This window comes from Oncorhynchus mykiss, chromosome 20 (assembly GCF_057628025.1).
Source record: "Oncorhynchus mykiss isolate SJ-2025 chromosome 20, ASM5762802v1, whole genome shotgun sequence".
Classification (NCBI taxonomy): Eukaryota; Metazoa; Chordata; class Actinopteri; order Salmoniformes; family Salmonidae; genus Oncorhynchus; species Oncorhynchus mykiss.
In genome coordinates this window covers 3704944-3730505 of record NC_143041.1, presented here as the reverse complement: position 1 = coordinate 3730505, position 25562 = coordinate 3704944, and the positions used below count along the sequence as shown (strand labels likewise).

General features: G+C 41.5%; 1 protein-coding gene across 1 annotated transcript; it reads left to right on the top strand.

Moving 5' to 3' along the window:
• The first annotated feature begins 10122 nt into the window (after nt 1–10122).
• Nucleotides 10123–15051, top strand: tbx6 (T-box transcription factor 6). Its single transcript, XM_021575435.3, has 8 exons — nt 10123–10192; nt 10858–11071; nt 11532–11799; nt 12025–12168; nt 12351–12421; nt 12529–12578; nt 12809–13130; nt 13716–15051. Exons 1-8 carry the CDS (start codon nt 10123–10125, stop codon nt 15049–15051), a joined length of 2475 nt encoding a protein of 824 aa, XP_021431110.3.
• Nucleotides 15052–25562: the final 10511 nt, after the last annotated feature.

The following is a 25562-nucleotide window of genomic DNA, read 5'->3' as shown; positions in this document are numbered from 1 at the left end:
AGAACCCACAGAGGGAAAGATCGAGGTTGTGGTATTGGCTATAGAACAACACTAAACAAACACAGGCTACAGTACACAATACCAACAACTCACTCTAGTAGACCTGAACTGAACCCACAGAGGGAAAGATCGAGGTTGTGGTATTGGCTATAGAACAACACTAAACAAACACAGGCTACAGTACACAATACCAACAACTCACTCTAGTAGACCTGAACTGAACCCACAGAGGGAAATGATCCCCATCATTACTGATAATGGAAGCCTGGTACCATCACACCTGTCGGCCCATAAACACATTAACCCCCCCCAACATGGGTAATGACCTCGCTCCCCACTCCCCACCCCCTCTGTGGCAGACAGGCGAGGTGTCCTCACTTCTCACCTCCACTTCCCTTCCACCCCACTGGCTGCCTTTCATCCCTCTCTCCAACCCCCCACAAATGGACAAGAAAAACAACAACTACAACAACATTCAGCCTCTCCCTCCCTCTTCCCCCTAAATGTGTTACTTTGGCCTGCCATGAATGTCTGTTACTTAGCCCCTTTGTGACTAGATTTAATTCCTATTTTTTTAATCTATTTGCTTTTTATTTGACATTTGTCATCTGCATCTGCGTTTACTGTTACATTCAGAGTTAGCACATTCAGGGTGAACACAGATGGCAACAACCTGATTTGATTAAAAGCCAATAAAGACGTAAAAATGAGTTCATTTTAGTGATAAGGGGGATATAGGGGGATATATGCACTTAGCAGACACTTTTATCCAGTGACTTACTTGAGTAAATATACTTTGTCATGCAGGAATAAAACAACGAACCAACTGAACCACATTGGTTTGGCTTTTACCTGTATTTGAGCCCGTGCTTAATTTGAGCCAGATCCTGCCTGAACAGGATCCGGCTCCTTTTTGTTTTGGGCAATTTTTCCGCAAGCTATTTGGCCAGATCCGGTATCTATAATTGCATGATTTTTTTCCTTCACTTTTTGCAATGTAAAAATGACAATAAAAGTGATCAAACGTAATGTGAAAAGTGATTTTCAGCATGGGCCTAGTATTCTAAGAGTTGATTAGGGTTGTGCGGCCCGGGTTTATGGTTTGAGCAACATTGTAACCCATGTTTGAGACCAACGCGTGGCAGTGGCCTTGTGAGAAGCGCGCCAGAATCTCTCTCCCTCTCTGCCCTGATAGACATGAGCCCTGCAACTCTCATCTCTCCAGCGTTGCAGGTCATGTGTTTCCTAATAGAATCATATCTGCCTGAAAGGTTCTGAAGGAACTGCGAGCATCACTGATTAATTAAAATACATTTTCCAAAGAATTACTGCTGCCTGTTCAGAAATGAATGTAGTCATTCAGAATATTCCACTACTGTACACCATGAGAAAGCCTATAATTTAGCCACATATGATCAATAGCTTCTTTTAAAAAAATAGCCTAGCTGTGGATTGTAGCCCAATAAGAAGGAATAGCCTACATTCGTGAACACACGCAAATCATCAGTGAAAAAAACATCAGGCAGACAAAACAGGCCTTTAGCAATATTTCAAATACAATCGAGGGAAAACACCGGATGGAAAGCAAATGTTTCCTAATGAAAATAGAAGACTCTAAAACATAGGCTACCAAAATATTTGATCAACTTCCAATATTGTTTTACAAAATATTTTTTACAAGAGAGCCAGTGAGCTGCTCGTCATTGGGTGAGTTTGAAACTGGAAAGCCTTTTCAGAACTATTGAAGCCTACAATACTGCATGTGTCTCCACACACCTAGGCCTAGGCTATTGTTGGATTCAAGACAAGGTCATTTTTGTTAATCTCAGGTTCTCAGTTTGTCAGTGGCATTAAAAAATATTCAGCCAAATTCTCCAGTCATGTCAAACGAAGCAGAATTGCATGAAATGCATTTATAAAAAAATTCCCGGACCCTAGGCTATAAATACTGTTCACCATGTGTGCAACTTCTGTGAGTGCCTCTACTCTACTGATGTGATGACATGTATGCAATACTTTATTATAAAGGTGATTCCACCCCCACCCCCCCTATGCGTTCCGGTACCTCAAAACTCCCCAGATCCCCCCCCCACTCTCACTTTTTGTTCCGGTACCTCCCGATTGACCAATGAAGCACTGATTTGAGCATGTTAGATGATGGGGAAATCTATACTGAAAAACAACACATATGAACCCAACATGTAACACGTTAGATGATGGTGAAATCTATACTGACAAACAACACATATGAACCCAACATGTAACACGTTAGATGATGGGGAAATCTATACTGAAAAACAACACATATGAACCCAACATGTAACACGTTAGATGATGGGGAAATCTATACTGAAAAACAACACATATGAACCCAACATGTAACACGTTAGATGATGGGGAAATCTATACTGAAAAACAACACATATGAACCCAACATGTAACACGTTAGATGATGGGGAAATCTATACTGACAAACAACACATATGAACCCAACATGTAACACGTTAGATGATGGGGAAATCTATACTGAAAAACAACACATATGAACCCAACATGTAACACGTTAGATGATGGGGAAATCTATACTGAAAAACAACACATATGAACCCAACATGTAACACGTTAGATGATGGGGAAATCTATACTGAAAAACAACACATATAAACCCAACATGTAACACGTTAGATGATGGGGAAATCTATACTGAAAAACAACACATATGAACCCAACATGTAACACGTTAGATGATGGGGAAATCTATACTGAAAAACAACACATATGAACCCAACATGTAAAGTGTTGGTCCCATGTTTTATGAGCTGAAATAAAAGATCACAGAAATTGTCCATATGCACTAAAAGCTCACTTCTCTCAAATGTTGTGCACAAATGTGTTTACATTCCTGTTAGTGAGCATTTCTCCTTTGCCAAGATAATCCATCCACCTGACAGGTGTGGCATATCAAGAAGCTGGGGGCAATAAAAGGCCACTCTAAAATGTGCAGTTTTGACACCAACACAATGCCACAGATGTCTCAAGTTTTGAGGGAGCATGCAAATGACATGCTGACTGCAGGAATGTCCACCAGACCTGTTGCCAGATAATTTAATGTTCATTTCTCTACCATAAGCTGCCTCCAACATCGTTTTAGAGAATTTGGCAGTACGTCCAACCGCAGACAACGTGTAACCACACCAGCCCAGGAACTTCACATCCGGCTTCTTCACCTGCTGGATTGTCTGAGACCAGCCACCCGGACAGCTGATCAAACTGAGGAAAAAATCATTGTGATTGGCTGAGCCTGGCTCCCCAATGGCTGCGTCCCTGCCCAGTCATGTGAAATCCATAGATTAGGGCCTCATTTATTTATTTCAATCGGTTGATTTCCTTATAGGAACTGTAACTCATTCAAATCGTTGAAATTGTTGCATGTTGCATTTCTATTTTTGTTCAGTATATATTCAACGATAAATCAGCATGGATGAATGTTGACAAGAAGTCACTCTGTTGTAAAATGGTAAAACAGGTCAAATTGAGGATCATACTGAAAATAGATTTCGGTTCAAAATTACAATGGAATGCAAAACTGTTATGATGACAGAATATAAATAATACAAATATCAGTTTAACCCCTGTCTAACCAGCACTCACTAAACTTAACTGAGGAATGTGCTGTGATCCTGAACAATCAGCATATGTCGAACTGCATCTATGGAAATGTATGGACTGCATTTCTGAGCATAACTGATATCACCTCCATTGTTATTACAGCCATTAATAACCTAGCATTAATTAACCATTAATTGAACTAGCAAATAAATGCTTTGAATTTAGTTCTGATGAAGACAATCGGATCAAACCGTTGTAAATCAGCTGAAACGTTCATCAGTGTGCGGGTATTGATTATTTCACAAATTTCAATTCTTACACCATGCTTCTTTTTAGAATTCTGGAGAATTCTAGACATCCTTGTTTATGTAAAGACCAAACTGGCAGCCCAGGACCAAACTGCCTCTGTCCAAGTCTTCCACCTGCATACGACCCCTGGTCTCCTACTGGGAGAGGGTGACAGGGAGTCCCAGAGAGGAAGACTAAAGCAATCAAATGACCACAGGGGACCCGCCAGTAGCCCCCCAATATAGGCATGTGTGTGGGGGGTGTTGACAGTGATGGGCAGTATATTATAGATTATTTTGATTATTGTTTTTATTTAACTTGGTCCCCACACCACCCCCTCAATGGTCATTCCCTCCCCATCAACAGTCTTTAAGCTCTGCCTCCACCCCCCCCCCCCCCCCCCCACACACACACACCCCATGGACATGTATTTATTAAACACTGCTACAGTTATGATGTATATAGTGCTATTAATACATTTATTTTTATTAGATTTTCTCATTATTTTATTTCACTTAGTCCTGCATGTTGTAGCTTGGAGCCTAAGCTATTCGCTGTACCCTGCAATTACACCTGCACCTCTGTACATGTGACTATTAAACACTCTGAATCTGAAAACATGTTCACTGCTGGTTCATCACTAGGGGAAAGTATTGGTACTAATGTCAGTGATATATGTCCTTTTACTGTGACAAACCCTTTTGACAGATGGATTAAGGTACAGAGGTGAGAGACATTTCAGGGGCTGTATGCATGTCACAAATACATCTAAGATGACAACCAAGTTAATATTTCAGTAATGACAAAGTATGACGGTAAAACAATGATATACATATATACACCAAAATACAGTTGAAGTCGGAAGTTTACATACACTTAGGTTGGAGTCATTAAAACTTGTTTTTCAACCACTCCACAAATTTCTTGTTAACAAACTATAGTTTTTGCAAGTTGGTTAGGACATCTACTTTGTGCATGACACAAGTAAGTTTTTCCAACAATTGTTTACAGACAGATTATTTCACTTATAATTCACTGTATCACAATTCCAGTGGGTCAGAAGTTTACATACACTAAATTGAGTGGGCCTTTAAACAGCTTAGAAAATTCCAGAAATGTGTAATGGCTTTAGAAGCTTCTGATAGGCTAATTGACATCATTTGAGCCAATTGGAGGTGTACCTGTGGATGTATTTCAAAGCCTACCTTCAAACTCAGTGCCTCTTTGTTTGACATCATGGGAAAATCAAAAGAAATCAGCCAAGACCTCACAAAAAAATAGTAGACCTCCACAAGTCTAGTTCATCTTAGGGAGCCATTTCCAAAAGCCTGAAGGTACCACATTCATCTGTACAAATAATAGAATGCAAGTATAAACACCATGGGACCACACAGCCATCATACCGTTCAGGAAGGAGAAGCGGTCTCCTAGAGATGAAAGTACTTTGGTGTTAAAAGTGCAAATCAATCCCAGAACAACAGCAAAGGACCTTGTGAAGATGCTGGAGGAAACAGGTACAAAAGTATCTATATCCACAGTAAAACAAGTCCTATATCGACATAACCTGAAAGGCCCGCTCAGCAAGGAAGAAGCCACTGCTCAAAAAACGCCATAAAAATGTCAGACTACGGTTTGCAACTGCACATGGGGACAAAGCTCATACTTTTTGGAGAAATGTCCTCTGGTCTGATGAAACAAAAATAGAACTGTTTGGCCATCGTTATGTTTGGAGGAAAAGGGGGAGGCTTGCAAGCCGAAGAACACCATCCCAACCGTGAAGCACGGGGGTGGGAGCATCATGTTGTGGGGGTGCTTTGCTGTAGGAAGGACTGGTGCACTTCACAAAATAGATGGCATCAATAGGCAAGAAAATTATGTGAATATATTGAAGCAACATCTCAAGACATCAGTCAGGAAGTTTAGTCTTAGTCCATTAGTCTTCCAAATGGAAAATGACCCCAAGCATACTTCCAAAGTTGTGGCAAAATGGCTTAAGGACAACAAAGTCAAGGTATTGGAGTGGCCATCACAAAGCCAATCCTATAGAACATTTGAAAAAGAGTGTGCAAGCAAGGAGGCCTCCAAACCTGACTCAATTTCACCAGCTCTGTCTGGAGAAATGGGCCAAAATTCACCCAGCTTATTGTGGGAAGCTTGTGGAAGGCTACCCGAAATGTTTGACCCAAGTTGAACCATGTAAAGGCAATGCTACCAAATACTAATTGAGTGTATGTAAACTTCTGACCCACTGGGAATGTGATGAAAGAAATAAAAGCTGAAATAAATCATTCTCTCTACTATTATTCTGTCATTCCACATCCTTAAAATAAGACAGGGAATTTGTACTTGGATTAAATGTCAGCAATTGTGAAAACATGAGTTTAAATGCATTTGGCTAAGGTATATGTAAATTTACGACTTCAACTGTATGTGGACACCCATTCAAATTAGTGGATTCGGCTATTTCAGCCACACCTGTTGCTGACAGGTGTATAACAATGAGCACACAGCAATCTCCATAGATAAACATTGCCAGTAGAATGGCCTTACTGAAGAGCTCAGTGACTTTCAATGTGGCACCGTCATAGAATGCCACCTTTCCAACAAGTCAGTTTGTCAAATTTATGTTCTGCTAGAGCTGCCCCGGTCAACTGTAAGTGCTCTTATTGTGAAGTGGAAATGTCTACAATGTGGTAAGCCACACAAGCTTACATTACGGGACCACTGAGTGCTAAAGTGTGTATGCGTGTAAAAATCGTCTGTCCTCGGGTGTAACACTCACTGCCAAGTTCCAAACTACCTCTGGAAGCCCAATAACTGTTCATCGGCTGTAGTATTGTTATGCTCGCCGCAGCAGTGGAGCAGTGGAAATGCGTTCTCTGGAGTGAGGAATCACGCTTCACCATCTGGCAGTCCGACGGACGAAACTGGGTTTGACGGATGCCAGGAAAAACGCTACCTGCCCCAATGCATAGTGCCAACTGGTAAGATTGGTGGAGGAGGAAAAATGGTCTGGTGATGTTTTTCATGGTTTGGGCTAGGCCCCTTTGTTTCAGTGAGGGGAAATCTTAACACTACAGCATACAATGACATTCTAGACGATTCTGTGTTTCTAACTTTGTGGCAACAGTTTGGGGAACACCCTTTCCTGTTTCAGCATGACAACTGTGCAGAAAGCGAGAGTAATGGTTTGTGGAGATAATTGATTCGCCCAACCTTACTAATGCTCTTGTGGCTGAATGGAAGCAAATCTACAAAGCAAGCTTCTAAACAACTAGCCTTCCCAGAAGAGTAGAGTCTGTTATAGCAGCAAAGGGGGGACCAACTCCATATTAATGCCCATGATTTTGGAATGAGACGTATGACAAGCAGGTGTCCACATACTTTTGGTCATGTAGTGTATATACTGAAAGTATTCAGACCCCTTGACTTTTTCCACATTTTGTTAGGTTACAGACTTTTCCCCCTAATCAAACTACACACAAAACCCCATAATGACAAAGCGAAAACAGGTTTTTAGAAAAAAATAAAAAATACAAAACAAAAATATGACATTTAGACAAGTATTCAGACCCTTTACTCAGTACTTTGTTGAAGCACCTTTGGCAGCAATTACAGCATTGAGTCTTCTTGGGTATGATGCTGAAAGCTTGGCACACCTGTATTTGGTGAGTTTCTCCCATTCAGAAACTTGTACCAAAGCTACTCCTGCGTTTTCTTGGCTGTGTGCTTAGGGTAGTTGTCCTATAGGAAGGTGAACCTTCGCCCCAGTCTGAGGTCCTGAGGGCTGTTGAGCAGGTTTTCATCAAGGATCTCTCTGTACTTTGCTCCATTCATCTTTGCCTTGATACTGACTAGTCTCCCAGTCCCTTCCCCTGAAAAACACATCCACAGCATGATGCTGCCACCACCATGCTTCACCATAGGGATGGTGCCATGTTTCCTCCAGACGTGACGCTTGGCATTCAGGCCAAAGAGTTCAATCTTGGTTTCATCAGACCAGATAATCTTGTTTCTCATGGTCTGAGAGTCTTTAGGTTCCTTTTGACAAACTCCAAGCAGGCTGTCACGTGTCTTTTATTGAGTAGTGGCTTCTGTCTGACCACTCTACCATAAAGGCCTGATTGGTGGAGTGCTACAGAGATGGTTCTCCATCTGGAAGGTTCTCCCATCTCCACAGAGGAACTCTAGAGCTCTGTCAGAGTGACCATCGAGTTCTTGGCCACCTCCCTGACCAAGGCACTTCTCCCCCGATTGCTCAGTTTGGCCGTGGCTTCCAGCTCTAGGAAGAGTCTTGGTGGTTCCAAACTTTTTCCATTTAAGAATGACGGAGGTCATGCTGTTCTTGGGGACTTTTAATGCTGCAGAAATGTTTTGGTACCCTTCCCGAGATCTGTGCCTTGACCCAATCCTGTCTCGGAGCTCTACGGACAATTCATGGTTTGGTTTTTGCTCTGACACGCAGTCAACTGTGTGACCTTATATAGACAGGTCTGTACCTTTCAGAGTCATGTCCAATCAATTGAATTTACCACAGGTGGACTCCAATCTAGTTGAAGAAACATCTCAAGGATGATTAATGGAAACAGGATGCACCTGAGCTCAATTTCAAGTCTCAAAGCAAAGGGTCTGAATACTTATGTAAATAAGGTATTTCTGTTTTACTAAATTTGCAAAAAATTGTGACTTTAATTCTAAATAAATCACTGACAGTGTCACTAGCAAAGCACCTCCACACCATCATACCTCCTCCTCCATGCTTCACGATGGGAACCACACATGCAGAGATAATCTGTTTCACAAAGACACAGCGTTTGGAACCAAAAATCTCAAATTTGGACTCATCAGACCTAAGGACAGATTTCCACCGGTCTAATGTCCATTGCTCGTGTTTCTTGTCCCTAGAAAGTCTCTTCTTCTTATTGGTGTCCTTTAGTAGTGGTTTCTTTGCAATAATTCGACCATGAAGGCCTGATTCACACAGTCTCCTCTGAACAGTTGATGTTGAGATGTGTCTGTTACTTGAACTCTTTGAAGCATCTATTTGGGCTGCAATATCTGAATCTGGTAACTCTAATGAACTTATGCTCTGCAGCAGAGGTAACTCTGGGTCTTCCTTTCCTGTGATGGTCCTCATGAGAGCCAGTTTCATCATAGAGCTTGATAGTTTTTGCAACTGCACATGAAGAAACTTTAAAAGTTCTTGACATTTTCCGGATTGACTGACATTCATGTTGTTTCTCTTTACTTATTTGAGCTGTTCTTGTCATAAAATGGACTTGGTCTTTTACCAAATAGGGCTATTTCTACTTTGTCACAGCACAACTGATCGGCTCAAACGCATTAAGAACGAAATAAATTCCACAAATTAACAAGGCACTCCTGTTAATTGAAATGCATTCCAGGTGGCCTCATGAAGCTGGTTGAGAGAAGGCCAAGAGTTTGCAAAGCTGTCATCAAAGCAAAGGGTGGCTTCTTTGAAGAATTTAAAATATAAATTATATTTTGATTTGTTGAACACTTTTTTGCTTACTACTTCTTGTTTCATAGTTTTGATGTCTTCACTATTATTCTACAATTTATTTATTTTTTCTAAAAATAAAGAAAAACCCTTGAATGAGTAGGTGTCTAAACTTTTGACTGGTACTGTGTGTGTATATATATATATGTATGTATGTATGTGTGTGTGTGTGTGTGTGTGTGTGTGTGTGTGTGTGTGTGTGTGTGTGTGTGTGTGTGTGTGTGTGTGTGTGTGTGTGTATATAACTGGCCTTATTTCTTGATGTAAACACGCTGCTCTGTGCTGTTTTTGTATTGGTCAGCTGTCTGTTTAGAGAATGAGAACAGAGAGGGGGCCTGCAGCCTGCAGGTTGGTCCTAGGGAGAGTTAAAAAGAAGGAAGTGTGAAAACCATTTGGCCCGACGTGTGAAGCCTCACTCACCTATATAACACATAGGCCCTGAGCGAGAGGGACACTTAAAGAAGAGAAAGAGAGAGGGACAAGACAGACAGAGTGAAGGGGGGAAAAAGAAGAAATACCATAGCCAAAAAGAAAACTCAGAGAATACTACAAGGAGAAGATCGAAACATCAAGGACAAATCGCACTGGAGAACAAACACACTGATTGGCAGTAAATGGACAGAGAGAGAAAGAGACAAATATAGTGAGTTACTGAGCAAGGGAGAGGAAAAGGAGAGAAAGAGAGGTATAGAGAGAACGAAGAGATGCTGAGTGTGGAGATGTACCCCAGTTTGGCCCTTGGGCACCAAAGAGTGGGAGACTGCTACTACAGAGGCGAGTGTGTGCATCTGTCTGTCTGTGTCAATGTGTATTTGAGAGAAAGCATCAGTGTGTGTGCATGTCATGTGGTGCTTTACAATTCATGGTTAATCCTTTGAAATACTGTCATAATTACCCAGTCCAATTCAGATCATGGTTAAAGTTGACCTTGTCAAAATGTGTCAATTGTTTTATGATAAGATCGGATCAAATGTATTAGTATGAATGTCAGAGAGTTAATATTATGTGGTAATGCTTATCTCAATGCCAAAATGGTCATTGATCAACACCAAATTCAGAATTGGAATTACTTATGTACTTATTGTGGTGTCATTTGTTATGACTATGCCACCAATGTTACAAGTTGAATTGGGGATACTCTGGCCCCTTATTAAAGGAGCATTTCACCCAAAAATGATCTTTTGGTATTTGTTTCATTAGTCCAATGTTGATATAGTCCCAAAATATTTTGCATGTCAGCAATCAAGTTTTCAAGACATAAAACTTTCAAAATACAGAAATAGAGCCAATAAGATGCATTTTGCATCATACCGGTGGCATTCCTGTTTTTGGGTGGAAATTTCCTTTAATTTAGATGTTAGGTTGCACAGCACTCCCATGCTTACTTGAATTTTAACTGAAGCTAATTAATTATAATTATACGCCGCCCCCCCTACCAGATAGGGAACCTCCTGCCCACATGCCCCTCTACCCCTCCTCCTATGACATGGCTGCCGGGGCTATGACCTCTCACCCTCTGGCCCCACCCCCCGCCCCCAGCGAGCCAACCTGTAAAGGCCAGCAGGACAGCGTCAAGATGGAGCTGGAGAACGGTTCACTGTGGAAACATTTCTGCTCCGTGGGCACAGAGATGATCATCACCAAGAAGGGCAGGTGAGTGCTGTCCATCTGTGACCCATGTTGCGATTTTTTTTTTAATAAAGTTTGATTTAAATGTATCTCCACTGCTAAAAGGTCAAAGGTTAATAAAGGAAATTCATTTACTGGGAAATGCCTTCTCAAAATGATTATATTTATCAATCTCTCTCTCTCCCACTTCTTATTTCTTTCTCTCTCTCTCACCCTTCTGTTTCTTTATCTTTATCTCCCTCCCTTTCCTTATATCCCCCTCTCTCTCTTTCTTTCCCTTTTCTTCTTTCTCTCTCTATCTTTTCCTCTCTTCCAATGTAATGTGTACATTGAATCAAATAATTCAGCCTAGCTGCCATTGATGCTTTGTAATGCTTCTAAAATTGTGTAATACATTTGTGTAATAAAACCATTATCTTTCCCTCTCTTTCTCCCCTACCTGATTTCTGTCTCCCTTCGTCCACTCTTTCCTCCCTCCTCCAAGGAGGATGTTCCCCCAACTGAGGGTAAAGCTGTCAGGCCTGAACCCGGCACTGCGCTACATCCTGCTGCTGGATATGGTGGCCATGGACACCTCTCGCTACCGCTTCCAAGGCGACACCTGGCAGGTGGTGGGTGGCGCTGAGGCCCGCTTACCCGACCGGGTGTTTATCCACCCAGACTCGCCAGCCACGGGTGCCCACTGGCAGAGCAGGAGCATCTCCTTCCACCGCGCCAAGCTCACCAACAACACGCTGGACACACAGGGATATGTGAGTGTAGTGGGAGAAAGAAAGTATGACAGTGAGTGAGTGTGTGTGGGGGGGTTGATGTCTGTGTGTGTGTGTTGTGTGTTTGTGTGTGTGTGTGTGTGTTAATAGGTGTGAATCTAGGCATATCTATTTCTTAAAAACAAAAATGATCATGTCATACCCAACTTTCTATAATGACAATAATAATGACTTTCTTCCTTCCTCGCTCTCTCTTCTTTCTCGTAGATCATCCTCCACTCCCTCCACCGTTACCAGCCACGGGTACACGTGATTGAGGCCAGGGACGTGCTGAGGTGGGGGGGAGGGCAACACTCCTTCATCTTCCCAGAGACCCAGTTCCTCACCGTCACCGCCTACCAGAACAATAAAGTAAGGGAAGGAAGGGTGAAGGGTGTGTGTGAGAGAGAGAGAACGAGTGACAGTATATATGCATAAAATATCAAGTGGGTAAAAGATAATATAGTTTCTCAGAGAATGTTTTTATACACTTCTAATATACAATACTTTCAATTCTTCTCATAATGGTTACTGACTGTGTGACTGATTGGCAGATCACTGAACTGAAGATCCAATCCAATCCCTTCGCTAAGGGCTTTAGAGAGGATGGCATGAATAGCAAAAGGTATAGCACACACAGACACACATGCTCACACACACACATGCACGCACATCCATACACACTAATATTTCCACATACACTCACCTATCTATATTTTTATTTTATTCCAGACAGAGGGACGTGAGGCAAAAGCGGAAGCTAAATGAACCTCTAGATATTGGTGAGTTTAATAATATTACTCAAATTTCATTCAACTTGTTCAGTCCTTTTCCATCCTACAATCATTAATTGCAATGATGATGTTTTTCTGACCATTTTCTGTGTCCTCCTCAATGATTTGATTTATGCATATGCTTTGTTTATTGTTTTTAAAATGATCAACTAAAATCCTATTTTACTCGTTTTTCTGTCCCTCTATTTTCTATCTACTTCCTCTATCCTCTCTCTCAGTGAGCTGTGACCCGTGTGACTCCACTGAGCTCCTGTCTCAGTACTCCTCTTCCTCCTCCTCCTCCTCCTCCGACCTCCAGAGCCTGGCCCTGGCATCTCTTCCATCCCTTCCCCCTCTCCCTGAGTCTGTGTGTGGGTATGGCTCCAACGAAACGCCTTTCCAGGAGAGCCCTCTTCCAGAGCAGCAGCAAGCTCTAGACCTGGTGGGCCAAACCTTCATTGCCTCCCAGATGACTGACATCACAGCTAACATCACGGCCGATATGACCAAGGGGCCACAAGATGCATCGGGCAACAAAGTCACCGATGGAATGATGGACAGGTGAGTTGTGGGTTTATAAACATTTAAGTTCACAATGGGTGCATGTTGATTGTCTAAAGTAAGGATCTGCAGCCAAGGTTAGCTCTTTGGGGCGGCAGGTAGCCAAGTGGTTAGAGCGTTGGGCCAGTAACCAAAAGGTTGCTGGAACAAATCCCCGAGCTGACAAGGTGCCAATCTGTCATTCTGCTCCTGAAAAAGGCAGTTTAATCCACTGTTCCCCGGTAGGCCATCAATGTAAATATTAATTTATTCTAAACTGACTTGCCTAGTTAAATAAAGGTTACATTTACAAATATATGTGCTTCATCTGCACTGATATGAAAATCCTGGCTATATAAAAGCAATGCGGAGATCGAGGATGCCTACCTGGACTTTGCTGGATTTCACCTGCAACCTCCTTTATTGTCAGTGAGTGCAGATGGAGACGAGGAGACAAAGACACTTTAGAGTATTGAGATGCACCCCATCCATATCTTTAAATAATTAACAAGTCATTGGTACAACACCTTTGGTCAGCTGTTATGTGTCAGTTACATTCACAGCAGGTGTCAATAATGAGATTTGTATTTTATTTTTACCTTGCAGGTCCGTCACTATGAGTCTTTCCACTTACAATGGGACATATCCAGCCACTCCTCTTGGTTCTTCCTCTTTTGACCCTGCTCCTCATCCTCAGTCTTCGTCCTCCTACCGCTCAGATCCCTCCATCTCCCAACCCTCCCCCACTTCTACTTTTAATTATCCATCCATGGCCACCACTGACTATCCCTCTATTCTCTCCTCTTCTCCTACACTCCCTTCCTCCACCACATCTCCCTCGCTTCAGCAAACTAGTTTCACCTACCCCACCGTGCCTATTTCCACTTCATCCTCCCCCAAGCCTCTCCTGTCCTCCACCTCCTGTCAATCCATCCTTCCATCCATCCCACAGCAAGGCCTGCTCAGTCCTCACACACCCACAAATACCTCTTTTCCATCACTCCCTCCTCCCTCCTGTCAACCCATCCAGCAGAATGGGGTGACCACCCATTCCATGCTCACTCCCCCGAACCAGGCTCTACAAGCTGTCCCCATCTCCAACCAGACTCCCCCTCTGTTGGTCTTTAACCCCACAGCATACCCCTACCCAAACCTACCTCTCTCCAACGTCATCCAAACCACCCCTCCGTCTTTCTTCAACCTCTCAAGTCCCTCAACTTCTCAATCACACCCCGTTCCCTCTCTCCCTTATTCTCTTTCTTCCCATTCCGCACCTCTATCTTATCCCTTTCCCTCTCTCCCTTCATCCCTCTCTTCTAGCTCTTCAGTTCAAAATTGGACTCTTCCGAATGTTTCCTCCGGCTCCGTCCACTCCGCTGTGTCTATTCCCATCCCGACTCAGATGCAAGCTCCCTCTGTAGGGTCGTCCTTTCTTCCTTCCTCCTTCACTCACCCCCCATCCTCCCTTCCTAATCCAGTTTACCAACCCTCTTCCTGTTCCGCCATTCCCTCTGTGTCCGTCGCCTCTTTCCAGCCTTCTGCCTCTTCTCACATCCCACCCTTCTCCCTGACCAACCACTCCCTCCCTCCAACGACGTGTCCCCAGAACCAGACCACCACGCCCTCCTCCTACCCCCCGATAGCGCCCACCGAGATTGGCTCCTTCTCCCAGTTCAATTCTGGCGCACCCTATCTTCCAGAAATGGTACTTCACCATCCCTCACTCCTGCCTCCACTGGATCCCTCTCTTTCATCCTGTGTCTCCTCCTCCTCCACACCCCCTGCCCTCTATCCCCCTTTCTCTTCCTATCCTCTGCGCCTCTGTCAGGACCCCCGCTCGTCCTTCCCCATACCTCTCAGGCACATGTACAGGCAGCACCAGCATGGCCACACCCACGCTCAGGGGTCCTACCTGGATATGAGTGGGAGGGCTGTATTCTGAGGTAGAGGAGATAGAAGGTAATGGTCGAGTTCCAGCCCAACATGATGTGCAGGCGTTCCATTGCATCAACCAATGGTTGTGTGCCAAGTCATCGACTGTGCAGTTGGCCCGTCAGATTGCTATATCATGTGATGTGGTTAGCTGATATGTTAAATACCTATCCAGGCATTGTACACTAAGATCTGGGATGCGTCAGCAATGTTGTCAACGGGAACTCAACCTTTAAAGTCTGCTGCAACGTCGAATGCCCCCAATGTTGTAATTCATGAAGATGACATGCATCAGAAAATGCTGTGTATGGAGAGAAAGAGAGTGAATCAACAGAGAAGAGCTACAGTGGTCAAAACAGTTCATTGGAAATGTGGCCTTTTGCTAAACTGTTTTGTGATAGCAAGTGTGTTCATTATAAATAAATACAAATGTATAGATTGTATGGCGCTTTTAAGGATCCTATGTGTAGTATTAGTTGTTGGAAAATAATTACATTTCTTTTTTTTACTTTGTCATTGTGAAAGTTTGTTGACTTACTGTGCATCAAACTATGGTGACATTTTCAAGTTCCATGTTTTGTTTTGTTTTTTCTAACTAAAAAAACTGTTGAATTGGACTTAAACTTGTAAATAGTTTTTTAATCTGTTCTTTTTCAAATCCATTCCAGTATTAAAACAATGAAGTGTGTTCTTGACTATGTTTTTGTGAATCGATTACAGTGAAATTATTAGTAATTTTGTATTTATTTAACCTTTATTTTCACAGGAAAGACATATTGAGACCTAGGTCTCTTTTACAAATGCAATTTGTATAAACGCCATAAATATACACATTATACCAAAACTGTACCAGTCAAAAGTTTGGACATGCCTACTCATTCAAGGGTTTTTTCTTTATTTTACTATTTTCTACATTGTAGAATAGTAGTGAAGACATCAAAACTATGAAATAACACATATGGAATCATGTTGTAACCAAAAAAAGTGTTGAAAAAAATCAAAAATATATTTTTGAATTTAGATTCTTCAAAGTAGCCACCCATTCTCTCAACCAGCTTCACCTGGAATGCTTCAACAGTGAAGAGGCGACTCCGGGATGCTGGCCTTCTAGTCAGAGTTCCTCTGTCAAGTGTCTGTGTTCTTTTGCACATCTTAATATTTTATTTTTATTGGCCAGTCTGAGATATGGATTTTTCTTTGCAACTCTGCCTAGAAGGATAGCATCCCTGAGTCGCCTCTTCACTGTTAACGTGGTGGATTGCAGGTACTATTTAAACTAGATTTTGTGTTAAATGCTCTACAACAAAGCTTTCTTAGTGTCCAACAAGCTTTCTTTACCCTTAACCTTGTTCTGAACACCTCCAAAACAAAGGTCATGTGGTTTGGCAAGAAGAATGCCCCTCTCCTCACAGGTGTGATTACTACCTTTGAGGGTTTAGAGCTTGAGGTAGTCACCTCATACAAGTACTTGGGAGTATGGCTAAACAGTGCACTGTCCTTCTCTCAGCACATATCAAAGCTGCAGGCTAAAGTTAAATCTAGACTTGGTTTCCTCTATCGTATTCGCTCTTCTTTCACCCCAGCTGCCAAACTAACCCTGATTCAGATGACCATCCTACCCATGCTAGATTATGGAGACATCATTTATAGATCGGCAGGTAAGGGCCCTAAATGTTCTTTACTATTGGGCCATCAGATTTGCCACCAATGCTCCTTATAGGACACATCACTGCACTCTATACTCTTCTGTAAACTGGTCATCTCTGTATATCCGTCGCAAGACCCACTGGTTGATGCTTATTTATAAAACCCTCTTAGGCCTCACTCCCCCTTATCTGAGATATCTACTGCAGCCCTCATCCTCCACAAACAACACCTGTTCTGCCAGTCACATTCTGTTAAAGGTCCCCAAAGCACACACATCCATGGGTCTCTCGTCTTTTCAGTTCGCTGCAGCTAGCGACTGGAACGAGCTGCAACAAACATTCAAACTGGACAATTTTATCTCAATCTCTTAATTTAAAGACTCAATCATGGACACGTACTGACAGTTGTGGCTGCTTTGCGTGATTAATTGTTGTCTCTACCTTCTTGCCCTTTGTGCTTTTGTCTGTGCCCAATAATGTTTGTACCATGTTTTGTGCTATAGCGATATTTGGGAGATTATTTCCTTTTAAAATAACTGAAAGTGAGAGGTTGTAATCTGAATAAAGGGAAAAAGGCCTTTCTTGAACATAGGGTTAGACATTCTTAATAATTTGCTTGAGAACCAGTTCTGATTTAAGTATAACTTTTGTATGACTGAAGCCTTTAGTGAGAAGTCTAATGCTTTAATATTTAATAATTTCTGCCCTCCAAATTCATGTTCATTATATAAATAGGCCCGTTGAATTTAGTCTGGCTTGTCGTTCCAAATAAAATGGAATCTTTTTTTCTCATATAATTTAAAAAACAGTTAGCTAGGTGTAGGCAAGACTATAAGCAAATAGGTAAACTGTGATTTGACTAAAGAGTTAATCAGGGTGATTTTTCCACAAATAGACAGGTATTTGCCTTTCCATGGTAGCAAGATCTTATCTATTTTTTGCTAACTTTCTATTAAAATGTATTATAGTGAGATCATTTATTTATTTCGGGATATGTATACCGAGTATATCACATCACCATCAGACCATTTTATTGGTAACTACATGGTAAATAAAATCTGTATTTTTTTTTGTAAACCAATACGTAATATAGTACATTGATCATAATTTGGTTGTAATCCACAGAGGTTCAAAAATGATCTAGATCCTCTATGATGTTGTGGATCCAAGAAACATGAATCATCAGCGTACAATGGCACCTTTGTTTTCAAGCCCTGTATTTCTAGTCCCTTGATATTATTGTTGGATCTGATTTTAATAGCTAACATTTCCATGGCCATAATTAATAGATATGCCGATAGTTTTTTAAATATTATTTAACCAAGCAAGTCAGTAAAGAACAAATTCTTATTTACAATGACGGCCTACCCCGGATGGTGCTGGGCCAAATGTGATGCAGCCCGGATTCCAACCAGGTACTACAGTGACACTCTTGCACTGAGATGCAGTGTCTTAGACCACTGCGCCATTCGGGAGCCCGTTTTACTCCTTTTGACAGTTTCAAACCTTCTGATAAGTAGACATTATTTACTATTTTACACCTAAGGCTACTACACATTTTATAAGAGATTCTCCAAAACTGAAATGTTCCAGGCATTTATATATAAACTAGAGTCGTACTTTATCAAAAGCCATTTCAAAGTCCGCTACGAATAGCAGGCCTGTTTTTTTTATAGTGTTCTATTGTTTCCAGTACTTGCCTTACATTATCTCCAATGTGTCGTCCATGTAAAAACCCTGTCTAATTAGAATTAACAATGTCCGACAAAACCTTTTTAATTCTATGCACTAAACATTTTGCTAGAATGTTTGCATCACAACACTGAAGTGTAAGGGGCCTCCAATTTTTTACATGAACTGGATCTTTACATTTCCCACATATCCTGTTTCAGTAATAATGAACTCAGACCTTCTTGTTGAGTGTCTGATAAGCTACCATTTACATAGGAGTGGTTAAAACATGCTACTAATGGTCCTGGTTTGGTTTTCCATTCAGTTTTCCATTCCATTCAGTTTTGGTAAAGGTTTGGTTTTCCATTCAGCCCTGGAGTTTTCCCTGGAGTTTTCCCTGGAGTTTTCCCTGGAGTTTTCCCTGACTTAAAATGCTTTAATTGCATCAAGAAGTTCCTCCTCTGTAATTTCACCTTCACATGAGTCTGTCTGTACATATGTTCATTTTACATTATTAATAGATATAATTAGCTTCGGTTAGAGGAGATGGAGGACACTGAAATGAAAACATACACTTAAAGTACTTTGCTTCCTCTTTCAAAATATAATTTGGTGAATCATAGGTGACTGTCATTTTTAACAAGTTTCAATCAATTCTATGTTGAAGATAAAAACATTAATTTGGTGCATTTTTCCCCATATTCCATCCAGTTTGCTTTATTATTATAATATATTACACTTGATCATTGTTGAATAAGTTCCTCAGTTTATTTTTGTTTTTCCTCCAACTTATTCTGCGTCTCTATGGTACAGTTTGTATTGCTATCTATCTGTTCTGTTAGACCTATTTCCTTTGTTAGTATGGATTCGTTGACCTAAATTGCTTTTGTTTTAGAGATAAGTACTGAATAGCATGGCCTCTAAAGGCACATTTAAAAGTATCCCATACAATAAGTGAATTTACTGTACCTATGTTATGTCGGAAACATTCAGTCATAAATTCCTCTGTCCTAGTTAAAAACAAGTTATCATCCAAAAGCCTTTGATTAAATGTCCAATATCCTCACCCACGTGGAAATTCAGTAGGAGTAATGTATATGCCAATTATCTGATGGTCCGACCGCATTCTATCCCTATCAACACTTTTTTCACTTTTGGTGCCAATGAGAATGACTTATGAAAGAAGTCAAGACAACTAGCTTGATTGAGCTTCCGCCATCAAATCAAACTTTATTTGTCACGTGCCAAATGCAACAAGTGTAGACCTTACCATGAAATGCTTACTTACAAGCCCTTTGCCAACAGTGCAGTTCAAGAAAGAGTTAAGAAATATTTACCAAATGAACTAAAGTAAAAAACATTTTCTGGCCCATGACATGTGAATGTTTATTATTTTAAGCTTGGAAAAGTGACCCTTAAACCCAGACTTGGACCACACAGCCACTCCACTGAATAGCAGGCTGGAGATTGCTTTCCAATGCTTGCAGTTAGCCACTGATTCCTTCCAAACCACTCATTGTTGAATTTGTGATTTCCAACTTGTTGTGTAATGTTTATGTCCAATAAGCACCGATACGTTTTATCTGTAATTTCTCTTCATATCCTTCATATGAAGGATTGAAAAGGATTTCCAGTAGATTGTCAACATGATTCATGATGATGAATGCTTGTCTAGCTTGCTAGCCAAGATTTTGAAAGTATGATGTTGACATGATCAGTACAATCAAAGTGTCATGTTCTGCCCATAGTTCTTGTGTGTTTTCCTGGTTTTAGTGTTGGTCAGGACGTGAGCTGGGTGGGCATTCTATGTTGTGTGTCTAGTTTGTCTATTTCTATGTTTCGCCTGATATGGTTCTCAATCAGTGGCAGGTGTTAGTCATTGTCTCTGATTGGGAACCATATTTAGGTAGCCTGTTTTGTGTTGGGTTTTGTGGGTGGTTGTTTCCTGTCTTTGTGTTTTCTGCACCAGATAGGACTGTTTCGGTTTTGCCACGTTTATTGTTTTGTATTCTGTTCATGTTGAGTTTTCTTATTAAAAACCATGAACTCTAACCACGCTGCATTTTGGTCCGCCTCTCCTTCGACGGAAGAATCCCGTTACACAAAGCTAGATATAGCGTGATTGTACATCATTTTATCTGTGGCCAATTACCATGAGCATTCTTGTAATTCTATGGTAGCACCCATGGGGCTTGAATTTTCGAGGCCGTAGATTTTGCGGTGATGTCGTATCCCCATGAGTGAAAGAATACTGAGCAAATCACAGTGCAACTAGAGAACATGACCAACCTCTACGCTTCGTATTTTCTGCTGGCACCACAGAAAGCACTGAGCTACGCTGAAAATTGGTTCCAGGTTGCACCAGTGGCGACATGGCCTCATTAACTCATTTTTATTTTTTTACAGTGTTTGCATGCAGGTTAGTCGAGGTAATTTGTACATGTAGGTAGGGGTGAAGTGACTATGCATATATAAACAGCGAGTAGCAGCAGTGTACAAAACAAATGGAAGGGGGGGGGGGGACAATACAAATAGTCTGGGTAGGAATTTGATTCATTGTTCAGCAGTCTTATGGCTTGGGGTAGAAGCTGTTAACCAGGTAGGCTAGTTGAGAACCAGTTCTCATTTACAACTGCAACCTGGCCAAGATAAAGCCAACCAGTTCGACACATACAACAACACAGAGTTACACATGGAATAAACCAACACACAGTCAATAATACAGTAGGGAAAAAGTCTGTATACATTGTGTGCAAGTGAGGTAAGATAAGGGAGGTAAGGCAATAAATAGGCAATGGTGGCGAAGTAATTACAATGTAGCAATTAAACACTGGAATGGTAGATGTGCAGAAGATGAATGTGCAAATAGAGATACTGGGGTGCAAATGAGCAAGATAAATAAATAAATACAGTATGGGGATGAGGTAGGCACTGTAGATAGATGGGCTGTTTACAGATGGTGTATGTACAGGTGCAGTGATCTGTGAGTTATGTTTGGCAGCATGAATGAAGGATGCTTTGTTGCGAAATAGGAAGCCGATTCTAGATTTAATTTTGGATTGGAGATGTTTAATGTGAGTCTGGAAGGAGAGTTTACAGTCTAACCAGAAACCTAGGTATATGTAGTTGTCCACACATTCTGTCAGAACCATCCAGATTAGTGATGCTGGACAGGCGGGCAGGTGCGGGCAGCAATCGGTTGAAGAGCATGCATTTAGTTTTACTTGCATTTAAGAGCAGTTGGAGGCCACGGAAGGAGAGTTTTATGGCATTGAAGCTCGTCTGGAGGTTAGTTAACACAGTGTATAAAGAGGGGCCAGAAGAATACAGAATGGTGTCGTCTGCGTAGAGGTGGATCAGAGAATCATCAGCAGCAAGAGCGCCATCATTGATGTATACAGAGAAGAGAGTCTGCCTGAGAATTGAACCCTGTAGCACCCCCATAGAGACTGCCGGATGTCCGGACAACAGGCCCTCCGATTTGAAACACTGAACTCTATCAGATAAGTAGTTGGTGAACCAGGCGAGGCAATCATTTGAGAAACCAAGGCTGTTGAGTCTGCCGATAAGAATGTGGTGATTGACAGAGTCAAAAGCCTTGGCCAGGTCGATGAATACGGCTGCACAGAATTGTCTCTTATCGATGGTGGTTATGATGTCGTTTAGGACCTTGAACGTGGCTGAGGTCCACCCATGACCAGCTCTGAAACCAGATTGCATAGCAGAGAAGGTACGATGGGATTCAAAATGTTCAGTAATATGTTTGTTAGCGTCTCACCTACCTTAGAGAGGTTAACATCCCACCATGCCAACATCCGGTGAAACTGCAGAGAGCTAACATTCTAAATACACCATTTGTTAAAGTAAACATTCTTGTAAATACATGTATCTTACATAATTTAAAAGATGAATGCCTTATTAACCTCTAGCGACGCCCAATCCCGTATCCGGGAGCGTAATCATAGCCTCAAGCGCATTAACATAACGCAACTTTTCCTATTCATGAAAATCGCAAATGAAATGAAATAAATATATTGAAACACAAGCTTAGCCTTTTGTTAACAACACTGTCATCTCAGATTTTCTAAATATGCTTTTCAACCAAAGCTACACAAGCATTTGTGTAAGAGTATTGATAGCCTAGCATAGCATTAAGCCTAGCATTCAGCAGGCAACATTTTCACAAAAACAAGAAAAGCATTCAAATAAAATCATTTACCTTTGAAGAACTTCGGATGATTTCAATGACGAGACTCTCAGTTAGATAGCAAATGTTCATTTTTTCCAAAAAGATTATTTGTGTTGGCGAAATAGCTCAGTTTTGTTCATTACGTTTGGCTAAGAAAAAGACCGGAAAATGCAGTCACTACAACGCCAAACTTTTTTCCAAATTAGCTCCATAATATCGACAGAAACATGGCAAACGTTGTTCAGAATCAATCCTCAAGGTGTTTTTCACATATCTATTCGATAATATATCAGTCGTGACAGTTGGTTTCTCATCAGAAGCGAACGGAAAAATACTGCAGCTGGAGATTACGCAATAATTGCAACGGAGGACACCAAGCGACCACCTGGTAGATGTAGTCTCTTATGGTCAATCTTCCAATGATATGCCTACAAATACGTCACAATGCTGTCGACACCTTGGGGAAGCGACAGAAAGCCTAAGCTCATTTGTGGCCCATTCACAGCCATATAAGGAGTCATTGGCATGAGGCGGTTTAAAAAAATGTGGCACTTCCTGATTGGATTTTTATCTGGGTTTCGCCTGTAACATCAGTTCTGTGGCACTCACAGACAATATCTTTGCAGTTTTGGAAACGTCAGAGTGTTTTCTTTCCAAAGCTGTCAATTATATGCATAGTCAAGCATCTTTTCGTGACAAAATATCTTGTTTAAAACGGGAACATTTTTCATCCAAAAATTAAAATAGCGCCCCCTATATCCAAGAAGTTAATCCAGCCGCTGTTTCAGATTTCAAAAAGGCTTTACTGCAAAAGCTGAGGACAGCTCCCCGCACACATAAGTATTACTAGCATTTTCCAACCAAGCATTAGCGTCACGAAAGTCAGAAATAAAAATAAAATAAATCGCTTACCTTTGAAGATCTTCCTCTGGTGGCAATGCCAAGTGTCCTAACTACACAGTGAATATTTGTTTTGTTTAATAACATCCATTTTTATAGCCTAACACGAAACATTTGTAAACTGCTTGCGTCGTGATTTCCGTCTCATTCAACTTTGGACGAAGCGTTCGTGGTAATTACACACACTAAACAAATGCTTATCCAGTCATGGTTGGTTTCATTGCAATCCTCTGGTTGTTACTAACACAACCATACTTGATGGTTCTTTTCCCGGGACGTATTGACCGGAACAAACCAATTTGAAGACACCAATCAATGACCTCATTGCGCACCAAAGCTTGAAATTTAGCTTGGAAGATAGCCAATGAGCTGAGGTAAACGGCAATATGTAATGGTTATATGTTTGAAGACCAGCCTTTGTCGTAAACTCTGGCGTAAAAGAGGTTCATTCGCTATTACAAATCCTACTTGATGGAGCCACGAGTGTTACGCATAGCAGTACATAGTCAATAGCATTTTCAGCAAGTTTATATATTTAAATTATGGTGAATAAATCAGGAAAAGCTAAAACAAAGTCTAGGTATACAGATTTAACACAACTTAAAGGAAATTAATAGAGAAAGCGAGACCGAGTTGCTTCAGGAAGATTAATCTTTCAGCGAAGCTAGTTTTGACTCCCAGGCGGAAGACATGTTTCTGCACGGCGAAGATGCCATGCTGGACTGGTAAGTTCTAATGCTAATGTCGTTTGAAATTAATAATATCTATTTTTTCCGATTTTCTTATTTTACTTGCAATATATAAAAATATCATGAGTAATTAAATATGTAAAGTACACATTGGCTATAGTGTGTGTGTGTGTGTGTGTGTGTGTGTGTGTGTGTGTGTGTGTGTGTGTGTGTGTGTGTGTGTGTGTTATATTTATTACATTTATTTTACATAAACATGAAATGGAACAGCCCTTCACCACTTCACCATAGTGATTATGTTCCCTGTACTATATATATATATCTGTTTATTTTACATGTTGATACAGGGCTCATACGTGAAAGTATTGTTACTGATTTTTTTTATCTTTCACAGTGGCAGTGATTCTGATTATGAGCCGCCAATGTCTAGGTGTCCATCTCCCTCTGAAGCGGGTTCATCCAGCCGGACCACCGCTGTCTCCGGCTCCACACCTACCCGGCCATCTAGAGGTGTGAAGTCAGTGACAAAGAAGAGGAAGTGGGGAAGAGAGAAACCTGCAGACAGAGGACCAGAGGGTCTGTGTTAGAAGATGATGTGGAACCAAATCCACCAGTTTTTAGACCCAAAAGGCAGCCAGGACCTCAACTAGACATGACTGCAAAGTACAGCCCCCTTCAACTTTTTCAACTGTTTTTCACCTCATCAGTTGTTGATTCCCTAGTGGCGAACACCAATAAGTACGGGGCTAAGAAGCAGGCAGGAAAGCAGGAGGCATGGAAGACCATTTCCATGTCAGACCTTTTCTGCTACTTTTCAATGGTCATTTACATGGGGCTGGTGAAGTTGAAAACTCTAAGGGACTACTGGAAAACGTCAGCTCTCTATCAACTGCCTTTCCCCATGACTGTCATGTCTTGTAAAAGGTTTCTGACTATCTCACGGGCGCTTCACATCAGTGACCCAGAAGTTGATGGGGAGAATGAGAAGAAGAGAGGCACACCAAGGTTTGATAGGCTCTGCAAAATCAAAGCTCTCTACACCAACATCGTTGAGGCCTGCAAGACCTATTTTCAGCCTGCCCAGAACCTGTCCATCGATGAGAGGATGGTAGCCTCAAAGGCCAGAATCAGCCTCAAACAATACATGTGTAACAAACCAACCAAATGGGGTTACAAACTGTTTGTCTTGGCTGATTCTGTGTGTGCCTACACGTGCAATTATTTTGTTTATGAGAGGAAGAGCAGTTGTGCGACCGGTAATGGACTGAGTTATGATTCTGTTATGGAGTTATTAGATTTTCAACTGCTGGGGAAGGGCTACAAACTGTTTGTGGACAACTTCTACACAAGCCCTACCCTGTTTACAGAGCTGAGGAAGCGGGATGTGTGGGCTCGTGGCACTATTCGGACCAACAGAGTGGGCTTT

Coding starts and splice junctions, on each gene's coding strand:
- tbx6 (XM_021575435.3), top strand. CDS start 10,123: ATGCTGAGTGTGGAGATGTACCCCAGTTTGGCCCTTGGGCACCAAAGA. Junction 12,169..12,350: donor CCGCCTACCAGAACAATAAA/GTAAGGGAAGGA, acceptor ACTGATTGGCAG/ATCACTGAACTGAAGATCCA. Junction 13,131..13,715: donor ACCGATGGAATGATGGACAG/GTGAGTTGTGGG, acceptor TTTACCTTGCAG/GTCCGTCACTATGAGTCTTT.